The sequence below is a fragment of the Parambassis ranga genome, chromosome 5, assembly GCF_900634625.1.
Source record: "Parambassis ranga chromosome 5, fParRan2.1, whole genome shotgun sequence".
NCBI classification, from domain to species: Eukaryota; Metazoa; Chordata; class Actinopteri; family Ambassidae; genus Parambassis; species Parambassis ranga.
This window is the reverse complement of record NC_041026.1, coordinates 6,631,425-6,647,259: the sequence shown is the minus strand read 5'-3', so window position 1 is coordinate 6,647,259 and position 15,835 is coordinate 6,631,425. Positions and strand designations below refer to the sequence as shown.

The window sequence follows — 15,835 nt, the reverse complement described above, 5'->3', positions numbered from 1 at the left end:
ATGACCCCGTTCACACTGGGGAAATCAATCCAGCTAGAGTGGGATTCGGGCTGTATCTGGATATATCTGGATTGATTGGCTTACATCTGTCTCAGGTCTAAACGCAAATGTGGCTAGCGAATCCGGCTAGCGATGTCATATTTCTGGGTTCACGAAGACAGTGTCCGGGTTGGGTACAAAAGCCGTATGTAAACAACCGCCGAACTACGTCAGCTTTGCTGAGTATATTTTCCTTCCTTCCACGGCCTGATCGGACTCTGTATATTACAAGGCACCACCTAGTGGTTTGGAGGACAAAAAACAAGCCGGGTTAAGCTGGATTGAGCGCGGACATGCGTGTGTGATAGCCAGATTTGAAAATAGGTCTGAACCGAGGCCGGTTCTAGGCAGGGGCAAGAGGGGGCAGTGCCCCCTCAAATAAATGTCTTGCCCCCTCAAATCAAATTTTTAGACGTTGAGAAAGCACATGTTAATACTCACAAATTTAATATATTACGCGTTGACAAAATGATCATCGGTAGCGGAAAAATCCGACAAGAAGTGGCACTTTTTATTAGCGTGTCTGTCCGTCCACTGTGTGTATTCACAGGCTGCAGCGCACACACACACACCCTGAGTAAACATCCAATCAGCGTCCGTATGCAAATGAGTCAGCACGTAGTCTAACGGTGTAGTGACTGGTTTCAGTGTGGTCACGGAGAGGAAAGACATTGAAGAAGCTGCACACACGCATCTCGGGGAGTGTGAATACTCCGCGCCAAAATGAACTTTGTTCTTGTTCTTGCCACCTCGGGAGCGAGGAGAAAGTTCTTTGTTCTCGTGGAGCATGCTCCCAGCTCTACAACAAGCACAGAGACGTGTCCATGTCCGCTGAATGTGACAGACTGAAGACAAATGACCGCTGTCTGACAGAGCCCTACTAAAGCCCCACCTCAGACTGTAGTTCTACACTGTTCTGTTTTACAGCAGTTTCTACAAAGCCAGCTTACTTAATTTCCACTCCAGCTCTAGCAGGACACAGACACTGCAATGCATCCATTTTATATGAAAGTTTTTGCAAAGGGAAATAGGAGACTGTGGTTGTAAAGTGGACAGGAGTAGAGTGCTTTAAAAAATACAAATAAAACAAATAATAAAAAAGAGAAAACATTACATGATCTATATCTTACTGCTTTATTTATTTTAGTGTTACTTTTATTCATAAGACCTTTTAGGTTTGTAAACTTAAACTTACTTTAGATTACATGTTTTTGAGAATGAGACCATCCAGATAAATGTTATGTTGTTAATTAATAAAATATGGATTAAGGACATTTTATTTATTCAATTGTTATGTTTCAGTTTTCCCCTGAGGGATCGCCACCTTATAGTGGTCAGGGGGATTGTGTGCCTCAGTGCTATACCAGCAGAAGCTTAGTCTTCAGGTGGGACTCACAAGTTGGACAGGTCTGAAGAAGGTCTGACATTTTTTCTCACGTAGTGAATGGGTCAGTTGGTGCTGATGGTGCAACATGGTGCATGAGGAAGGCGCTAATGGTGCAACACGATTGCCTGTTTACCCCAGTGAGAGATGATGTCACATGATCGGCCGTGGGCTGTTTGTCCTCCGGCTGCCGGGGCACAGCGAGGTTATCAGTAACATAGAGAGTGTGACACTATCCGCTCCGACTATCAATAACGCTCACTAGCACTACCGTATCCCCCGGAGGAGGTGAGAGCATTGATACCCTTCTCTGAGGAAACCAGAGAGGAGGAAGGAGGAAGACAACACAGCAGATGTGAGGAGGAGGAGGAGGAGGAGGGAGGAAGCCACGTGCTTGCAGTGAGGCTCTTTTAGAGTTAGCTTGCAAATAAGGATGAGTTTGGAAGAAAGGGGGACTGCAGAAACAGCAAGGCAGGAGGATATGTATGAACCTGAGGGAGGGTGGAAAATAAACCAAAAAGAGAGAGAGGGGGGGAGGAGCGTTAAAGAGATGAAAAGAAGGAAAAGAGGAGGAAGGAGGAGGAGGAGGAGGAATACATTTACCCTGACTGACACTGCGACAAGGAGAGAATCCCCCCGACTCTAAGAAATTGTAGCTCCATAACATCATGCGACATAATCTCTGCAGCGCTGTGGGGCCAGCAGGTGCTGCTCGCCAACACAGACCATAATAATCATATTAATATTAATAATGCAGAAGAGGCACAGGGACACACAGGAAGTCTTATTGGTAGCAGGTAAAACAAAGAAGCCATCAGCCTTTAACAAAAGGGCTTCAGCCTCTTCCTCAAACGTTGCCCCTGGCGACAGCATCAGATACTGTATAAGGGTAAAACTGCATGATGAATGTAAAGTGTCTGTTGGATGTGTTCTATCAGTGCCTGACCGATGCTGCCCACTAGTGGTGGTGGCGAAGAATGACGGCTTCATTTTTTTACACTGCTGCTCTCTGCATCAGAGACGGAAGAAGATACAAAGTAATGACACTGCTGTCAGAACAGCTCTAGAATTCCTGGTCTCTGATTAGATGAGCCAGCTGTCCATCACACAAAGACTATCAAGCTAAAAGAAACCTCTGCTAGCATGCTGTTGAAGACCTTTGAGACACATTTGACAACAGCAGTGGTGGAGGAAGTACTGAATACCCAGCAAAATATATACTTAAGTAAAAGTATCACAAGTACTACATCAACAATCCTACTTAAGTAAAAGTCTTAAGTACCTTTAAATGTACTTAAAGTATTAAAAAAAGTAAAAGTACTTATGCACTGAATATATATTATTGATTTCCATTGCAAAGGATCTGAACAGGTTAAAATAATCAAAGAAATCATCTTAAATGAAAATGGACCATGTGTAGTTAATGTACATGTTCAGTCCAGAAGCAGCTGTGGACAGGTCTGTGTGTCATGAGGCAGGCTGTGGGCATCAAGTGAACAGAGAGGCTGCTGATAACAAACAGGCATTCAGCATTTTTACTGTGTCGGTATTCCTGCTGTAGATTCATGTTATGATTCATGTTAATCAGACATTAATGGATGGACCTGTGTTAGCAGACAGCAGCTAACTAGTTAGCTCACTGAGCCAGAGCACCGGCATCATGACTGAGGCTCATTATAGAAACACAGCTGGCAGCGTGACACCAGCTCCATGCAGAGTCTGACCTCACATCAGTCCAGCACTGTGTTCATCACATGGAACAAGGAACTACAGACACTGTAGAAATGTAGTGGAGGAGAAAGTACAGGTAACAGCTGCAACATGTAATGGAGTAAAAGTAGAAAGTATGCACTATTATTTTTTTACTTACAGTACAGTAACAAAGTACAAATACTTTCGTAGAGAAGATTTAAGCAAGGCGTCTGGACTTGTAGAGTTAGTTACTTTCCAGCACTGGACAACATAAATTAGACCCAAAATGTACCGACCATTAGGAACCACTATGTCCGGTGTGAGGAGTGTCAGGCAGTGGCTGCAGTTTGTCTCTGACCTTTGTGTCTTTGTCGGGCTGATGGTGGATGATTTGATGAAAACACTGATGAACTATCCTGTCACTAACACTGCTCAGGAGGGGATTTGACGAATAGACCTGCGCTCGTTCATTTATCCGCTCCGTCATTCGTCATTCATCAGCCGCTTATTATCTCCTGTCCTCCCTTAAAGAGTGCAGAAACCTGCAGATTTTTCTTTTTTTTTACAGTGCACTGCTTCTTTCAAAGAGTTTTTGTATTCTGGGGTCTCATTTTTGATGTTTTTTTATCTCAGGAAATGGTGAAAATAACCACAAGATTTCACCTTAACACTGTAAACAAAGCCTCTTTGCATATTACACAACAACAGAAATCAGATAACAAAAGGTGGCCGGGTATGTGTGTGTGTGTGAGGTTTGGGTGTGTTCACTGAGAGTGGGCGGAGCCACTTTTAAAGTTTCAGGAAGCACCTGAGTGACTCACAGCTCAGTCCATGAAGTGAGTGCGCTGCTCCACATCAGGGGGAAACATGCAGAGTAAGTCAAAGCTTCTCTCTCTCTCTCACACACACATTGTTTCTTTTTTCTTTTTTTAACACACACACATGTTACTGTTTGTGCGTTTTGTGTACTTTTGTGTTCAGTCTGAGACGCTGTGACATCAACCTTTGCTTCCAGAGAACATTGAAAAAGTGATACTTAAATGTGACATATTGATAAGTACTGCAGCTAGCAGAGGTTGTGTTTTTGTTGTGTGTATTTGTACAGTTTGTGTTTTTGTTGTCGTCACACCTGAAGCAGGGGCTGTGAGGTAGAAGGTCCAGAGTTCCTGCATTCCTTAGATAACATTCCAGCAGCACACAACGATGACGCTCCTAAAGACACTTCCTGCTGTGTGTTGGTCTGAATGTTCGAACGTCCAGAAGACTAAAATGTTGTTTTTTTAATATTTGTGTGACAGTAAACCACCCTGAGGTGTGTTTATGATGTTTATGTGTGTGTGTATACACTTGATGTATTGACACGACTTCAGCTGGTTCAAGCTGGAAAACACAGATTTTATTATATGTCTCCAGGAAATGAACGTGACTCCAGATAAAGTCCCCCAAAAGTGACCTACGTAATGGTGTGTGTGTGTGTGTGTTTGGGGGGGGGGACTGAGTGGACTGAGGACTATGGGTCAAATCCAAGTCCCAGATTTGAAAAAGACGGAACATAGAAGTCATCCAACAACTGCATGATAATCTGGTTAATCCATCGAGTCTTTGCTGGCTATGGGGGACCACGTGCTCACCCCTCTTACCCCCTGTGAAGCTAGGCTAAAGACACTCTCCTATATCTGTTCTTGATATAATCTCATCCTGTGTTCCAGGCCTTAGCTCTCCCAGAGGCCGGGTCCTCTCTGAGGAGCAGTTCAGCTGCTCCATCTGCCTGGAGGTGTTCGTGGAGCCCATCTCCACGCCATGCGGCCACAGCTTCTGCAAGGCCTGCTTGCAGGGCTACTGGAACCACAGCAAGAAGTTCCTGTGCCCAATGTGCAAGAAGAGCTACTCCAAAAAACCAGAGATGAGTGTCAACCGGGTGCTGGCGGAGATATCTTCACAGTTCCAGGGGCTGGTAATGGCCGGAGGAGCCGAGGGACCCGCTTCACGGGGATCCACGCTCAATCTGAGCTCAGACTCGGGTCAGGATACAGGGGAGTTCGCCCGGCCCGGGGAGGTCCCCTGTGACTCCTGCATCGGTAGGAAGTTAAAGGCGCTGAAATCGTGTGTGAACTGCCCCGGGTCGTTCTGCGAGACTCACCTCAGGCACCACAAGAAGGTACTGAAGGTCAGGGGGTGTGGGGTGGATCACTGGTCCTGGTTCTGTTAACACCTACATATCATCAATGGCTGCTGCCTTCCAGGTCAAGTCTCTGACGTCCCATCGCCTGATCGAGCCCACGTTCAACCTGGAGGAGAAGATCTGTAAGAAACACGAGCGCCTGCTGGACGTCTTCTGCCGCACCGACCACACCTGCATCTGCAGCGCCTGCATGGAGGCGGCGCACAAGTCCCATGACATCGTCTCCATCGACCACGAGTTCAAGAAGAAGATGGTGAGCTGAGCTTCTGTGTGTGTGTGTGTGTGTGTGTTAAGACTAAATGGGTTTTTATCTTACAGAGTAACCTGGGGAAGAAGAGGTCCGAGCTGAAGCATTTGATCAAAGAAAGAGCCAAGAAGCTGGAGGAGATCAAGCAGTCCATCAAAGTTATTAAGGTGAGTTAGCTGGAAGCTACGTGGCTAATGTTGTGCCATGTTGTGTAAACACTGGTGGCATGATTTTGGTGGCTCTGATAGCTCAAACACACCTCTAAACCCCCCTAAACCTCACCAGAATCAGGACTCTGTGCCCAGGCTGCATGTTAAATATTAGCCACGTCTGCTCAAAAGCTTTATTTGCACTTCAAACAGCTCTCTGATCCAGGTGGACCTTTGTTGACGGCTCAGTCCTCACAATAAAAACCACATGTATGTGGCCCTTTAGTCAGAGGCTGCAGGGTGTTTTTATCTGAGCCCGCCCGACCGGTGAGACCGGTCCAAACATTTACCCTCAGTGTCTCACGCCCAGTTCTCACCTGCAGTTAAACACACATCAGGCCAGAGAAGAAGAATCAGAGAGTATTCTGGTTGTACATAACCTGAGATCAACACATGACCACATGTTCATCCATTTCCTGTTTGTGTGTGTTACACACTTTCAGACGATTTTTACTAACACAATGAGGGTTCGGCTCATACAGGATTAAACACCAGTGCTACCAGTATGTAATGTGCACTGTAAAAACACACAACTGCACGAGATAAGGAGTGTAAACTGAGAACTGGAGAGTCCTGTTGAAACTTTGAGCTCGGTGCTTTCCTGTGACAGAAACCGGTAAGTCCAGCTGTTCACGTAGCGCCCGCTGAGGGAGGAGCCGGAGCTGTGATTTCTGAAACATTTTACAGGCTCAGTGTTTGGTTTCAGTGCTGTTTGACGCACAATAATCCAACAACTGCATGATAATCTGGTTAATCCATGACTTTGCTGGATATGGGGGACCACGTGCTCACCCTCTTACCCCCTGTGAAGCTAGGCTAAAAACACACACAAGTCAATTAGTTGAACTTTTTTGCTAGCTGATGAGCTAGCTACTGAGCTGACTGTGGATTAGCATTGTAGCTAGCATGACATTGGATGTACATATGGACACACATGAACATCTGTAAGGATTTGGTCCTGAACTCCACAGCTAGTAGCATTAGCTTCCATTTAGCTGAAATGTTGTTCCTTGTTGTTATTTGTCTGAGTTTACACCGACTACTAATTAAATAAAATAAACAAAAAAAAAAACGCTTTTGGCCTAATGACTTGACCTCTGCCCCCCTTTCGCAGGCCAGCGCTCAGAAAGAACTGGAGGAGAGCTGGCAGGTGTACGCCGAGCTGCAGCGTCTGGTGGAGCAGAGCCAGGCGGAGCTTGTGGAGCTGATTGCCACCAGGCAGCGCGAGGCGGAGCGCCACGCTCAGGAGCTGGCCCGGGGTTTGGAGAACGAACTGAGCCAGCTGAGGAGGAGGAGCAACGAGCTGGAGGCCCACGCACAGACGCACGACAAAGTGCTGTTCCTTCAGGTAGGAGGGACGCTCACACTTTACATCCAGCCATGCTCAGGCAGCATTTTTAAATATGCAACGCTAAGAACTGTGTGGCCTACAAAGAAAATGTGATGCACTCAGGACAGGAAGGAATGTATATCTGGTTTATTATTGTGAAAACATACACAGTATTTACTGCTAATTGCAAAGCCAATTATCCAGACCGCATCCAGGCTGCTGCAGCTGTGGCTGCCAGGAGATCTGAGCAGATCAAAAGCCTCTCTGAACATTTCCCCTGGACTGTTTATCTGAAGGAGATGCTGGCTCTCTCTCACATGAAAGACGTCTTTGAAGTTGTTTTTTTTTTTACATAGTTTATAACCTAAACACAGCATTTGGATGAACAAATACCTGTATCTGTTTAATGAGTGAGAATAAATATATAAATTATTTCATAACTTTTTGCCACAGAACCTGTCGTCACTGTCACCCTCACCCGAGCCCACCGATTGGTCAGGGGTCAGCGTCAACACTGACCTGTACCTGGGAACCATCCGCACCTCCGTCAGCAGCCTCGTAGACAAGTTCCAGGAGGAGCTGAAGAGGCTGTACGGGAAAGGTGAGGCTCACTTCTGGCATGTTAAATATGATATGTGTGAGTAAATAAGATTAGGCCCTGCCCCCACACCAGAAGGAAAACAGTTGCTCTCTATTGATTTTAGATCAGGTCTTCTGGCATCCAAGTATGTTTAGGGATGAAGCTAGCTACAGAACAAACAGACATGTTATTAGCATTTAAAGACTTGGTTGCATAATATGTCTGAAAAGTAGTATTAACTGAACATTTGCTGTTTAAACTGCTACCTAGCAGGCTAGCTACTTAGCTGAGTTGCTAGTTTGCACTTCATTGCCTTTGTATTGCTTGACATACCTCCACATCTGTCAGGTCTGCTAGCAAGAACATGTCTGGAATATGTATAAAAACTATTTATGTTTGTGAGGGCCATAGTTGTATTTAGCTAGCTTAGCTAATTGACTACACTTAAAGCTAATATTAGCTCATATATATGTTGCTAAATGATCTGTTGCTGCTAGTGTTTTTAGTAAATCACAGATGTTTTATTAGTGTTACAGATTTTTTGACATATTGTAGTGGCAACTGTAGCACTAGCTGAACATTTGCTAGTGCTATTTAGTGAGTTAGCTACTTAGCCGAGTTGCCAGCTGACTGCACATTTGCATTTTGGCATTGTTAGCATTGTAGCTAGCTTGCTTAACAACTCACTCACTAATAATATGTGTTCAAATCTTTTAGCCAGATGGGAACAATTTAGCTTTTTGCAAGTTTACAAGCTAGCTTCCTTGTTACATGTTACAACGTGAATAATGGGGAAGGTTAAAAGAAATGATTCATTAAGATTCATATGTAAATAAGCCCAGTTTTAACAGATTCTGGTGCTTTATGCTTAATCACACACAAGAAGGCCTTGTTAGCTGCTGGTGTGGATCCATCCTCCCACATCCTGTGCAGAATCCAATTCGGGCACATGTAGGTCACTGTAAGAACCACGGAGGGAATAGACAAGTGACTCATCAGTGCTGCGTTCACACAGTCACACATACAAGATGGTTGGACAGATGGAGGTGGTGCTGGGAGAGGCGGCTGACTGACGGCGCCACATGTCTTGAGCATTTACAGCTCTGGATCAGATCGACATGTTTACCACCCACACGTGCCATCTGCTGTGACTCCTGAATGACTTCTACGTCTCTTTATGTCTTTCAGAGCTGCGGAAAGTGCAGAATTACTCAAGTGAGTAAAACGTTTCATGTGGCAGCTTTGTTGATGTGTGTTTTTTGTGTTGTTGTCTTAAGTCTTGACTGGTGTTTGAACACAAGTTTAACACGTTCAGTTCCCCAAAATGTCCACAAGATGGTGCTGTTTCCTCTACGCATGCAGCCAGTTTAGGGGCATGAAGGTCACTCTCTGTCCTCTCCAGGCGAGGTGATTCTGGATCCTGCCACGGCCCAGAGAAACCTGGTCGTGTCCGATGACGGTCGGCAGGTGAGATACGAAGAGCGCAAGACGTCCCACTCTGAGGGTCCAAATCGGTTCAGCCCGGCCCTCTTTGTCCTGGGGCGAGAGGGCCTCAGCTCCGGGCGACACTACTGGGAGGTGGACGTGGGACGCAAGACGGCCTGGACGCTCGGTGTGGCCCGCACTTCGGCCCGCCGGAAGGGCGAGATCAAGCTGAGTCCTGAGGGCGGCTTCTGGTGCCTGTGGCTGAAAAACGGGGAGGTGAAAGCTCTGGCCCCGTCCCGCCTGCCTTTGATGATGCAGTCTCTCCCCAGTAAGATCGGAATCTTCCTGGATTATGATGCAGGTCAGATCTCCTTCTATGACGTGAAGGCACGACTGCACCTCTATACGTTTATTGATAACTTCAGTGAGAGCCTGTACCCGATCTTTAGTCCGTGTCTCACTCAGGAGGGCAAGAACAACTCTCCTCTCATCGTAACCCACGTTAAACACATCTGAGGGTGATTACAACACCTGAGGTTTGGTGCGTGTGCTAAAACCATTTTTAAACACTGATCCACCTTATTTGTTCGAATTTTTTCATTTTTTGTTGCACACCCACAGTCCTTAAAGGTGAATTTTAGGGTTCAGGAAACAAACTTTGACCCTGTTCACACTGGGGAAGTCAATCCAGTTAGAGCGGGATTCAGGCCTTATCTGGATATATCCGGATTGATTTCAATCCACCTCTCGGAGGTGGATCTAGCCAGATTGGTTTACATCTGGCTCAGGTCTGAACGCAAATCCTACTCTAGCTGGATTGACTTTCTCCAGTGTGAACGGGGCCTTTGTCATCAGTCTTGTTTACATTGCATCAACGTGCATGAAGGACTTATTGATCACACACCATGCCAGATTTAATCCAGCTAAAATATCTATCTGACCCCAGTTGATGTCGTTTATATGACAGCTTTTGTTTGCAGAGCACTTTACCTCCATGAAGCCTTGTTATAAACACACCACAGTCCTGCTGTATGAAGCAAACACTGACTGACTGTACAAACTACAGTGAAGTGTAGTTCTGTCCTCACATGAAGGCCGTTGCTTCATATTGTGAATATATTGTGAAACAAATGATTATTGTTCTAAAGAGGTCAAACTTTTTTGACCTCTCAGAGCCACCATACATACAACTGTTATCATTGATTGTGAAGATATCTGAGCGATAAAAGATTTTTTTATTGTAAAGCCATGATTGTAAAGCCATTTGTGTCAGTGAGGCTCAGGTTTACACAGTTGTGGACTCATTTTAAAGGCCTTAGAAGTACAGTACATTCTGTTTTTGTATCAAACTATTGTTTTTGTACTTTATTTCTTAAATTGTTTTTAAGATAATCAAATGAATTAATCAATGAGTAATGTTTCTTTTTATGAAATAATTCAATAAAGATGTTTAAATAGGTTTTGGTAGCTTCCTGTGTGAGAACCCTTTCTTTTAACACCTTCTCTCTGATTGGCTGCTTTAAATTTGCCCTCCTGTGATTGGATCATTCAGGTTGAGCTCTTCCACGCCCAGCTTCATCTCTGACTCAGCAGAGGCCTGTTCAGCTGGGTCCAGGCTGACACAAAAAGACAGCATGCGCACACATGACCCTCTGTGGTGTCGTTACGGAAGACATGAAGCTCAGAAAAGCTATTTAAATATGTTTAAATCAAAGTTAGTCCTGTTTTTCTGTTAGCCACTGTAGCAGTTCCAGTGCTTGCTAGGCTAAGCTAATGCATTTCTAAACACTGTTCTGCACATGTTTCGGTTAGGCCTACTTTAGTAGCACACTAGCTGTTTGTCTGGAGTGTGTAGCTTGTTAGCTTACCTCGGCAAACTGAATATGGGCATAAAAGCTAGCATAGCATTGGTCCAGTATTATTAACCCCTGACTCACTCACAAAATGTCTGTTTTAAGCTGTGTTTTGGTGAATGTTTTTATGTCAGAAAGCAATTCAAGCTGGTTTCATGCTAAGCTAATCTGTTCCTATACACTTTGTTCCTCACATGTTATTTAAATGTACTGGCTGTTGTTTGGAGTGTCTGGAGTTCACTGAGATTAGCTAGAGGCCTGTTAGCTTACACTAACAAACAACTAGCTAGTGCACACAGTGGAGCCTTTAGCAGATAATAAATTTGTTATGTAAGTTGGCAAAATAAGCATGCTAACTGGAAATGTTTTCAAAGAGCTATGTTGCTTTACTCTACAAATGCTAATACCCAAGTCAAGCTAGCCATCCATTTGCTAAGCTAGGAGCTAGGTGGCTGCTACATGCACTTTGTACAAAGCATCACAAAGAGTGTGTGTTTGTAGGTTGACCTTATGATGATGATGTTGTTGTGTATTTTAGCATTACTGTGCTGTATTCTCAGAACGGGGAAGAACACTAACCCCCCCTTGGCTCTTGGACCACTGCTGTGGTTTGGAGGTATAAATTTGTATCTGGGGTAAAAGGGGGGAGGTGAATGGGGGGGGATATTTTGGGTCTGGAGGTGGCAGCGGTTACAGCCAGTCTCATGTGTCAGTGTGCGGCAGAGTCCCGAGGCAGCTGCTCTCTGGTGAGTATCCCCATATCTGTGAGTCTGTGTTTTAATTTCTCTACAGTCACATCTGCTTCTCTGTGCACCAGCTCTTAGGGGAGTACTGTTGTTGGACTGTTTTTAAAAAAAGTGTCTGGCTACTAAAGAGTTTCATGTATCACACTCAGGTAAACAACTTTAGAATTTAGGAAGAGGCTTCAAATGTAGCTGCGAGTTTTTAAATGATTAAAATAGGCAGGTATGCACTGTGAGACAGGGCGCAGGCCGGGCTGACATCTTTGGAAAGGAATGAGTTAATCTGGTTCGTCATGGACACCCAGGCCTCAGGCCTGTGTTAGAAGTCACTTGCAGCTCCACTCTGTGTGCCAGCATAAAAACAAGAGTGTTATATTTAGCTGTCGTGTTTAAAAGGCAAAAATTAAAAACAGTGCCTGACCCTTTTGTCAGGCTGATTTAATGGACACAGTCCAACAACCACTTCCCAAGACTCACAGGGACTCATTTATGTTTAAAAAAAAAGGGACGGACTAAACTTGGAGTCTCTGATTTCAAAGATAAATGAGTCCCATCATGCTTTGCTTTGTAGTCCTTGCATGCTTGATGACCCCCCAGATAAATCCAGTGCCACCGTCTAACCCCAGCGACCTCGATATCACAGCAGGTTTGATGCCCCATTCAAAGGCCGCGTGCTTGTGCTGAAAATGACCCTGCCTCTCCGCCGTGCAGGAATGGCCACCACCGCCGCCGGGAACCTCTCCGAAGAGCAGGTGCACTGCTCCATCTGCCTGGACGTCTTCACCAACCCCGTGTCCATCCCCTGCGGACACAACTTCTGTCAGAGCTGCATCTTGGGATACTGGAAAACCAGCCCACTGTATCAGTGCCCCATGTGTAAGAAGTCCTTCTACAAGAGGCCCGATATCAGTGTCAACACAGTCCTGAGGGAAATTGCTGAGCAGTTCAAGGAGATCAGGGTTAAAAGCGTAGAAGGGAAGGGAGGTGGTGACGAAGGAGAGGTTAAAGAAAAGAAGTGGACCATGGAGAGAAGGAGAAAGGAGGATGAGGAGCGGCTTCTGGAGAAGGACCAGAAGCAGCAGCTGCTCGAGGAGCTGAAGGTAAAACAAGAGGAGAAACGAAAGAAGGAGAAGAAGAAGCTGCTGCCCGAGGAGTTACCACCGTTAATCCCTCCATCACCCAAAACCTCCCCTCCACCGTCCCCCCAAGCTGCTACTGCTCAGGATCCCATGCTTCCGCCGCCACCACCCCATACGTCACCCCCACCGTCCCCGCAAACCCCTCCCTCTCCACTTCCCGAGTCCTTACCCTCTCCTCTGCTCTGGGAGGAGGTCCTGTGCGATGTCTGCCTCGGCGAAGACAGGCCCAAGGCGGTCAAGTCCTGCCTGGTCTGCCTGACCTCTTACTGTGAAGAGCACCTGAAGTCTCACACGGCCCGCTTCACCAAGCACAAGCTGATGGAGCCCGTCGCCAACATGGAGGACAGGATGTGTCCGAAGCACGAGAGGCTGCTGGAGCTGTTCTGTAAGAAGGATCAGATGTGCGTCTGCGTCCTCTGCACCGAGACGGACCACAGGGCGCACTACACCGTCCCCGTGGAAAGGGAATGGACAGACAAGAAGGTAGGACGTAGTCTTATCACCTTCAGTTTTGGTGGGCAGGAGAACTTTCCGGTCTTTCTTTATCAGTACTGAAAAGGTTAAAATGTGGTGGGTGAATTTTGTGTCGTCAGCCATGTTTATGTGAAGCCTTGTTGTGCAGGCACAGCTGAAAAGGACGGAGATCGACGTCCAGCAGATGATTCAGGACAGAGTGAAGAAGGTGGAGGAGATCAAACACTCTGTGGAGCTCAACAAAGTGAGTCAGCATAGATTCACACGCACACACACACGAGCGCACACACACGAGTTCTCAACGAAGATTCGTTTTTTTTCCAGACCAGTGCTCAAAAAGAGATAGAAGAAAGCATGCAGGTCTTCTCAGAGCTGGTCCGCTCCATCCAGAGGACTCAGGCCGAGCTGGTCTTGGTCATTGAGGAGAAGCAGAGGCAGATGGAGAGGTGGGCGGAGGCTCTGATCGCCGAGCTGGACCAGGAAATCACAGAGCTGAAGAAGAGGAACGGGGACTTGGAACACGTGGCGCGGGCGGATCACATCCACTTTTTAAAGGTGAGAGAGGATGTTCTGTGGTGTTGAACAGCGCCCCCTTCCTGATCTGCTTTGTAGTCTGTGAGCAGTGCCTTGGAATCCAGCTGTGTTCTTCATGCTTGGTGCTGCTTCTGTCTGCAGAGCTTTCCGGCCCTTAGCACGGCTCCATCCGTCAAAGACTGGTCCCAGACCAGCGTTCCCACGGACACCTGCGCAGGCATGATCAGGAGATCCGTGTCCAAGCTGGAGGCCACGCTAAATGAAATGATCGACAAACTGTCTGAAAGCGGTATGGCCTCATTTAACCTTCCGGTCGATCTTTAATGTTTGTTTGTTTATTTTATCTTTTGTTTTTTTTTTCTACAGAGATAAAAAAAATCCAGAAATACACAGGTAACTGTTATTCATTCATCTTTTTTTGGTGTTTTGCTTTTATTGTATTTGTGCCTAATGAATTGAATCCTGTGCAGTGGACGTGACTCTGGACCCTGACACAGCAAACCCATGGCTGCAGCTCTCCCAGGACAGACATCAGGTCAGACATTTAGGGGCCTGGCAGGACCTGCCAGACCAGCCCGAGCGCTTTGACACTGTGGTAATCGTCCTGTGCCGCGAGGGCTTCACTTCAGGCAGACATTACTGGGAGGTCCAGGTTGGGGACAAAGATGACTGGTACCTGGGCGTTGCCAGGTCTTCTGTCAACAGAAAGGGTAGGATCTCTGTAAGCACCACTCAAGGCTACTGGGCTCTGGCCATGAAGAAAGGCCAGGGGTACCGGGTCTCCACATCCCCGCCCTTACTGCTCTCCCTGGGATCGAAGCTAAAAAGAGTGGGGGTGTACGTGGACTACGAGGAGGGCTATGTGTCGTTTTATGATGTGAAAGCTCGGACTCATATTTACACGTTTGAAGACACCTTCAAGGAGAAGATCCTGCCGTTTTTCTACCTGTACTGCTGCGACAAAGCCTCCGACACCATGGTGATCTGCCCTGTGAATGAGAAGAGCCTGAAGCAGAGCTAAAAGAGAGCCTGTATGACACAAACTGACCGGATGAAGCTCCACCTGATTTATGTTACTCAGTGTGTATGGATATACACCTTCTGTTATCCAGCCACTTTATGGGTAAAAGAATGGATGCGAAAGAAGTTAGCAGGTGGTTAGCTTAGCTTAAAAAATGCATTGCCTGTTTTGTGTAAATTGCTAATTGTATTATCCTTATGTTAAAGATTAGCTGTTCTAAGATATGCTAAAGTCGACTCAACTAAAAACACTGTTAGCCAAAGTGCTGAACTAAACCAAACACATAGAAGAAGGCTTTAAGGTCTGAGATCAACACAGACTTTGGAGGCATCACAAGGGCCAAACATCACGACCTTAAAGCACTCTAGAAGCTGATTTACAGCTTCTACAGTTTCCTGTTTTAGTGACTTATAAGTCTGGCTATCAGCCTTAGCAGTGTCTACATCATGCTACATGCTAACTCTGTCTAAATCAAGCTGTATCCGTTTCTACCTTATGCAGGAAGCAAGCTGTTTTACTGGATACTGAAGTTAAGCTGTGTCTTCCTTGCTAGGTCATGCTAAGGCTACCTCTGTCTACTTTTTTCAAAGTTGAACTGTGTTTTGCTTATGCTACCTCATAAACTAGCTATGAATGGCTATGCTAGCTCATGCAAAAGTCTTGCTGTTTCTAGTTTATGCTAAACACTAGCTGTGTCTGCTGCACATTGAAGGCTAGCTGTTTTACTTAGTGCTAAAGGCTAGCTATTGATACCTAACAAATTGTTCTGCAGCCTCTGTTTTATACGAAATAATAGCTATTTCTACCTTATGCTAAGCTAAGCTAGCCAGCTGCTGCAGATTACTTGCAGATTTGTATACTTTTTATCATACAAACTTTGGCAAGGATATGAAGCGTATCAATCGGAGCCATTTCTGTAAACCAGAAGTTTAGTTTGGTTTCATATTTGCATGTTTGTGTGTTTGTTGTGTAAGAATCGCTTC

At 45.8% G+C, this 15,835-nt stretch overlaps 2 protein-coding genes across 4 annotated transcripts; both read left to right on the top strand.

Moving 5' to 3' along the window:
* The first annotated feature begins 3,921 nt into the window (after positions 1-3,921).
* Positions 3,922-10,245, top strand: LOC114435874 (nuclear factor 7, brain-like). The gene is made up of 8 exons (XM_028405824.1): positions 3,922-3,989; positions 4,825-5,273; positions 5,359-5,550; positions 5,616-5,711; positions 6,868-7,101; positions 7,537-7,684; positions 8,852-8,878; positions 9,066-10,245. The coding sequence occupies exons 1-8, from the start codon at positions 3,983-3,985 to the stop codon at positions 9,602-9,604; spliced, it is 1,692 nt and encodes a 563-aa protein (XP_028261625.1). The 5' UTR covers positions 3,922-3,982; the 3' UTR covers positions 9,605-10,245.
* A 1,360-nt stretch (positions 10,246-11,605) lies between these two features.
* LOC114435869 (E3 ubiquitin-protein ligase TRIM7) lies at positions 11,606-15,756 on the top strand. Of its 3 annotated transcripts, none has more exons than XM_028405813.1 (7): positions 11,606-11,687; positions 12,396-13,306; positions 13,446-13,541; positions 13,622-13,852; positions 13,973-14,120; positions 14,198-14,224; positions 14,302-15,756. In XM_028405813.1, exons 2-7 carry the CDS (start codon positions 12,398-12,400, stop codon positions 14,850-14,852), a joined length of 1,962 nt encoding a protein of 653 aa, XP_028261614.1. In that variant the 5' UTR covers positions 11,606-11,687; positions 12,396-12,397; the 3' UTR covers positions 14,853-15,756. The 3 variants fall into 3 exon arrangements, with proteins under 3 accessions (XP_028261614.1, XP_028261612.1, XP_028261613.1); XM_028405811.1 differs by having other exon boundaries at positions 11,624-11,687; positions 12,328-13,306; XM_028405812.1 differs by having other exon boundaries at positions 11,666-11,687; positions 12,331-13,306.
* The last annotated feature ends 79 nt before the right edge of the window (positions 15,757-15,835 follow it).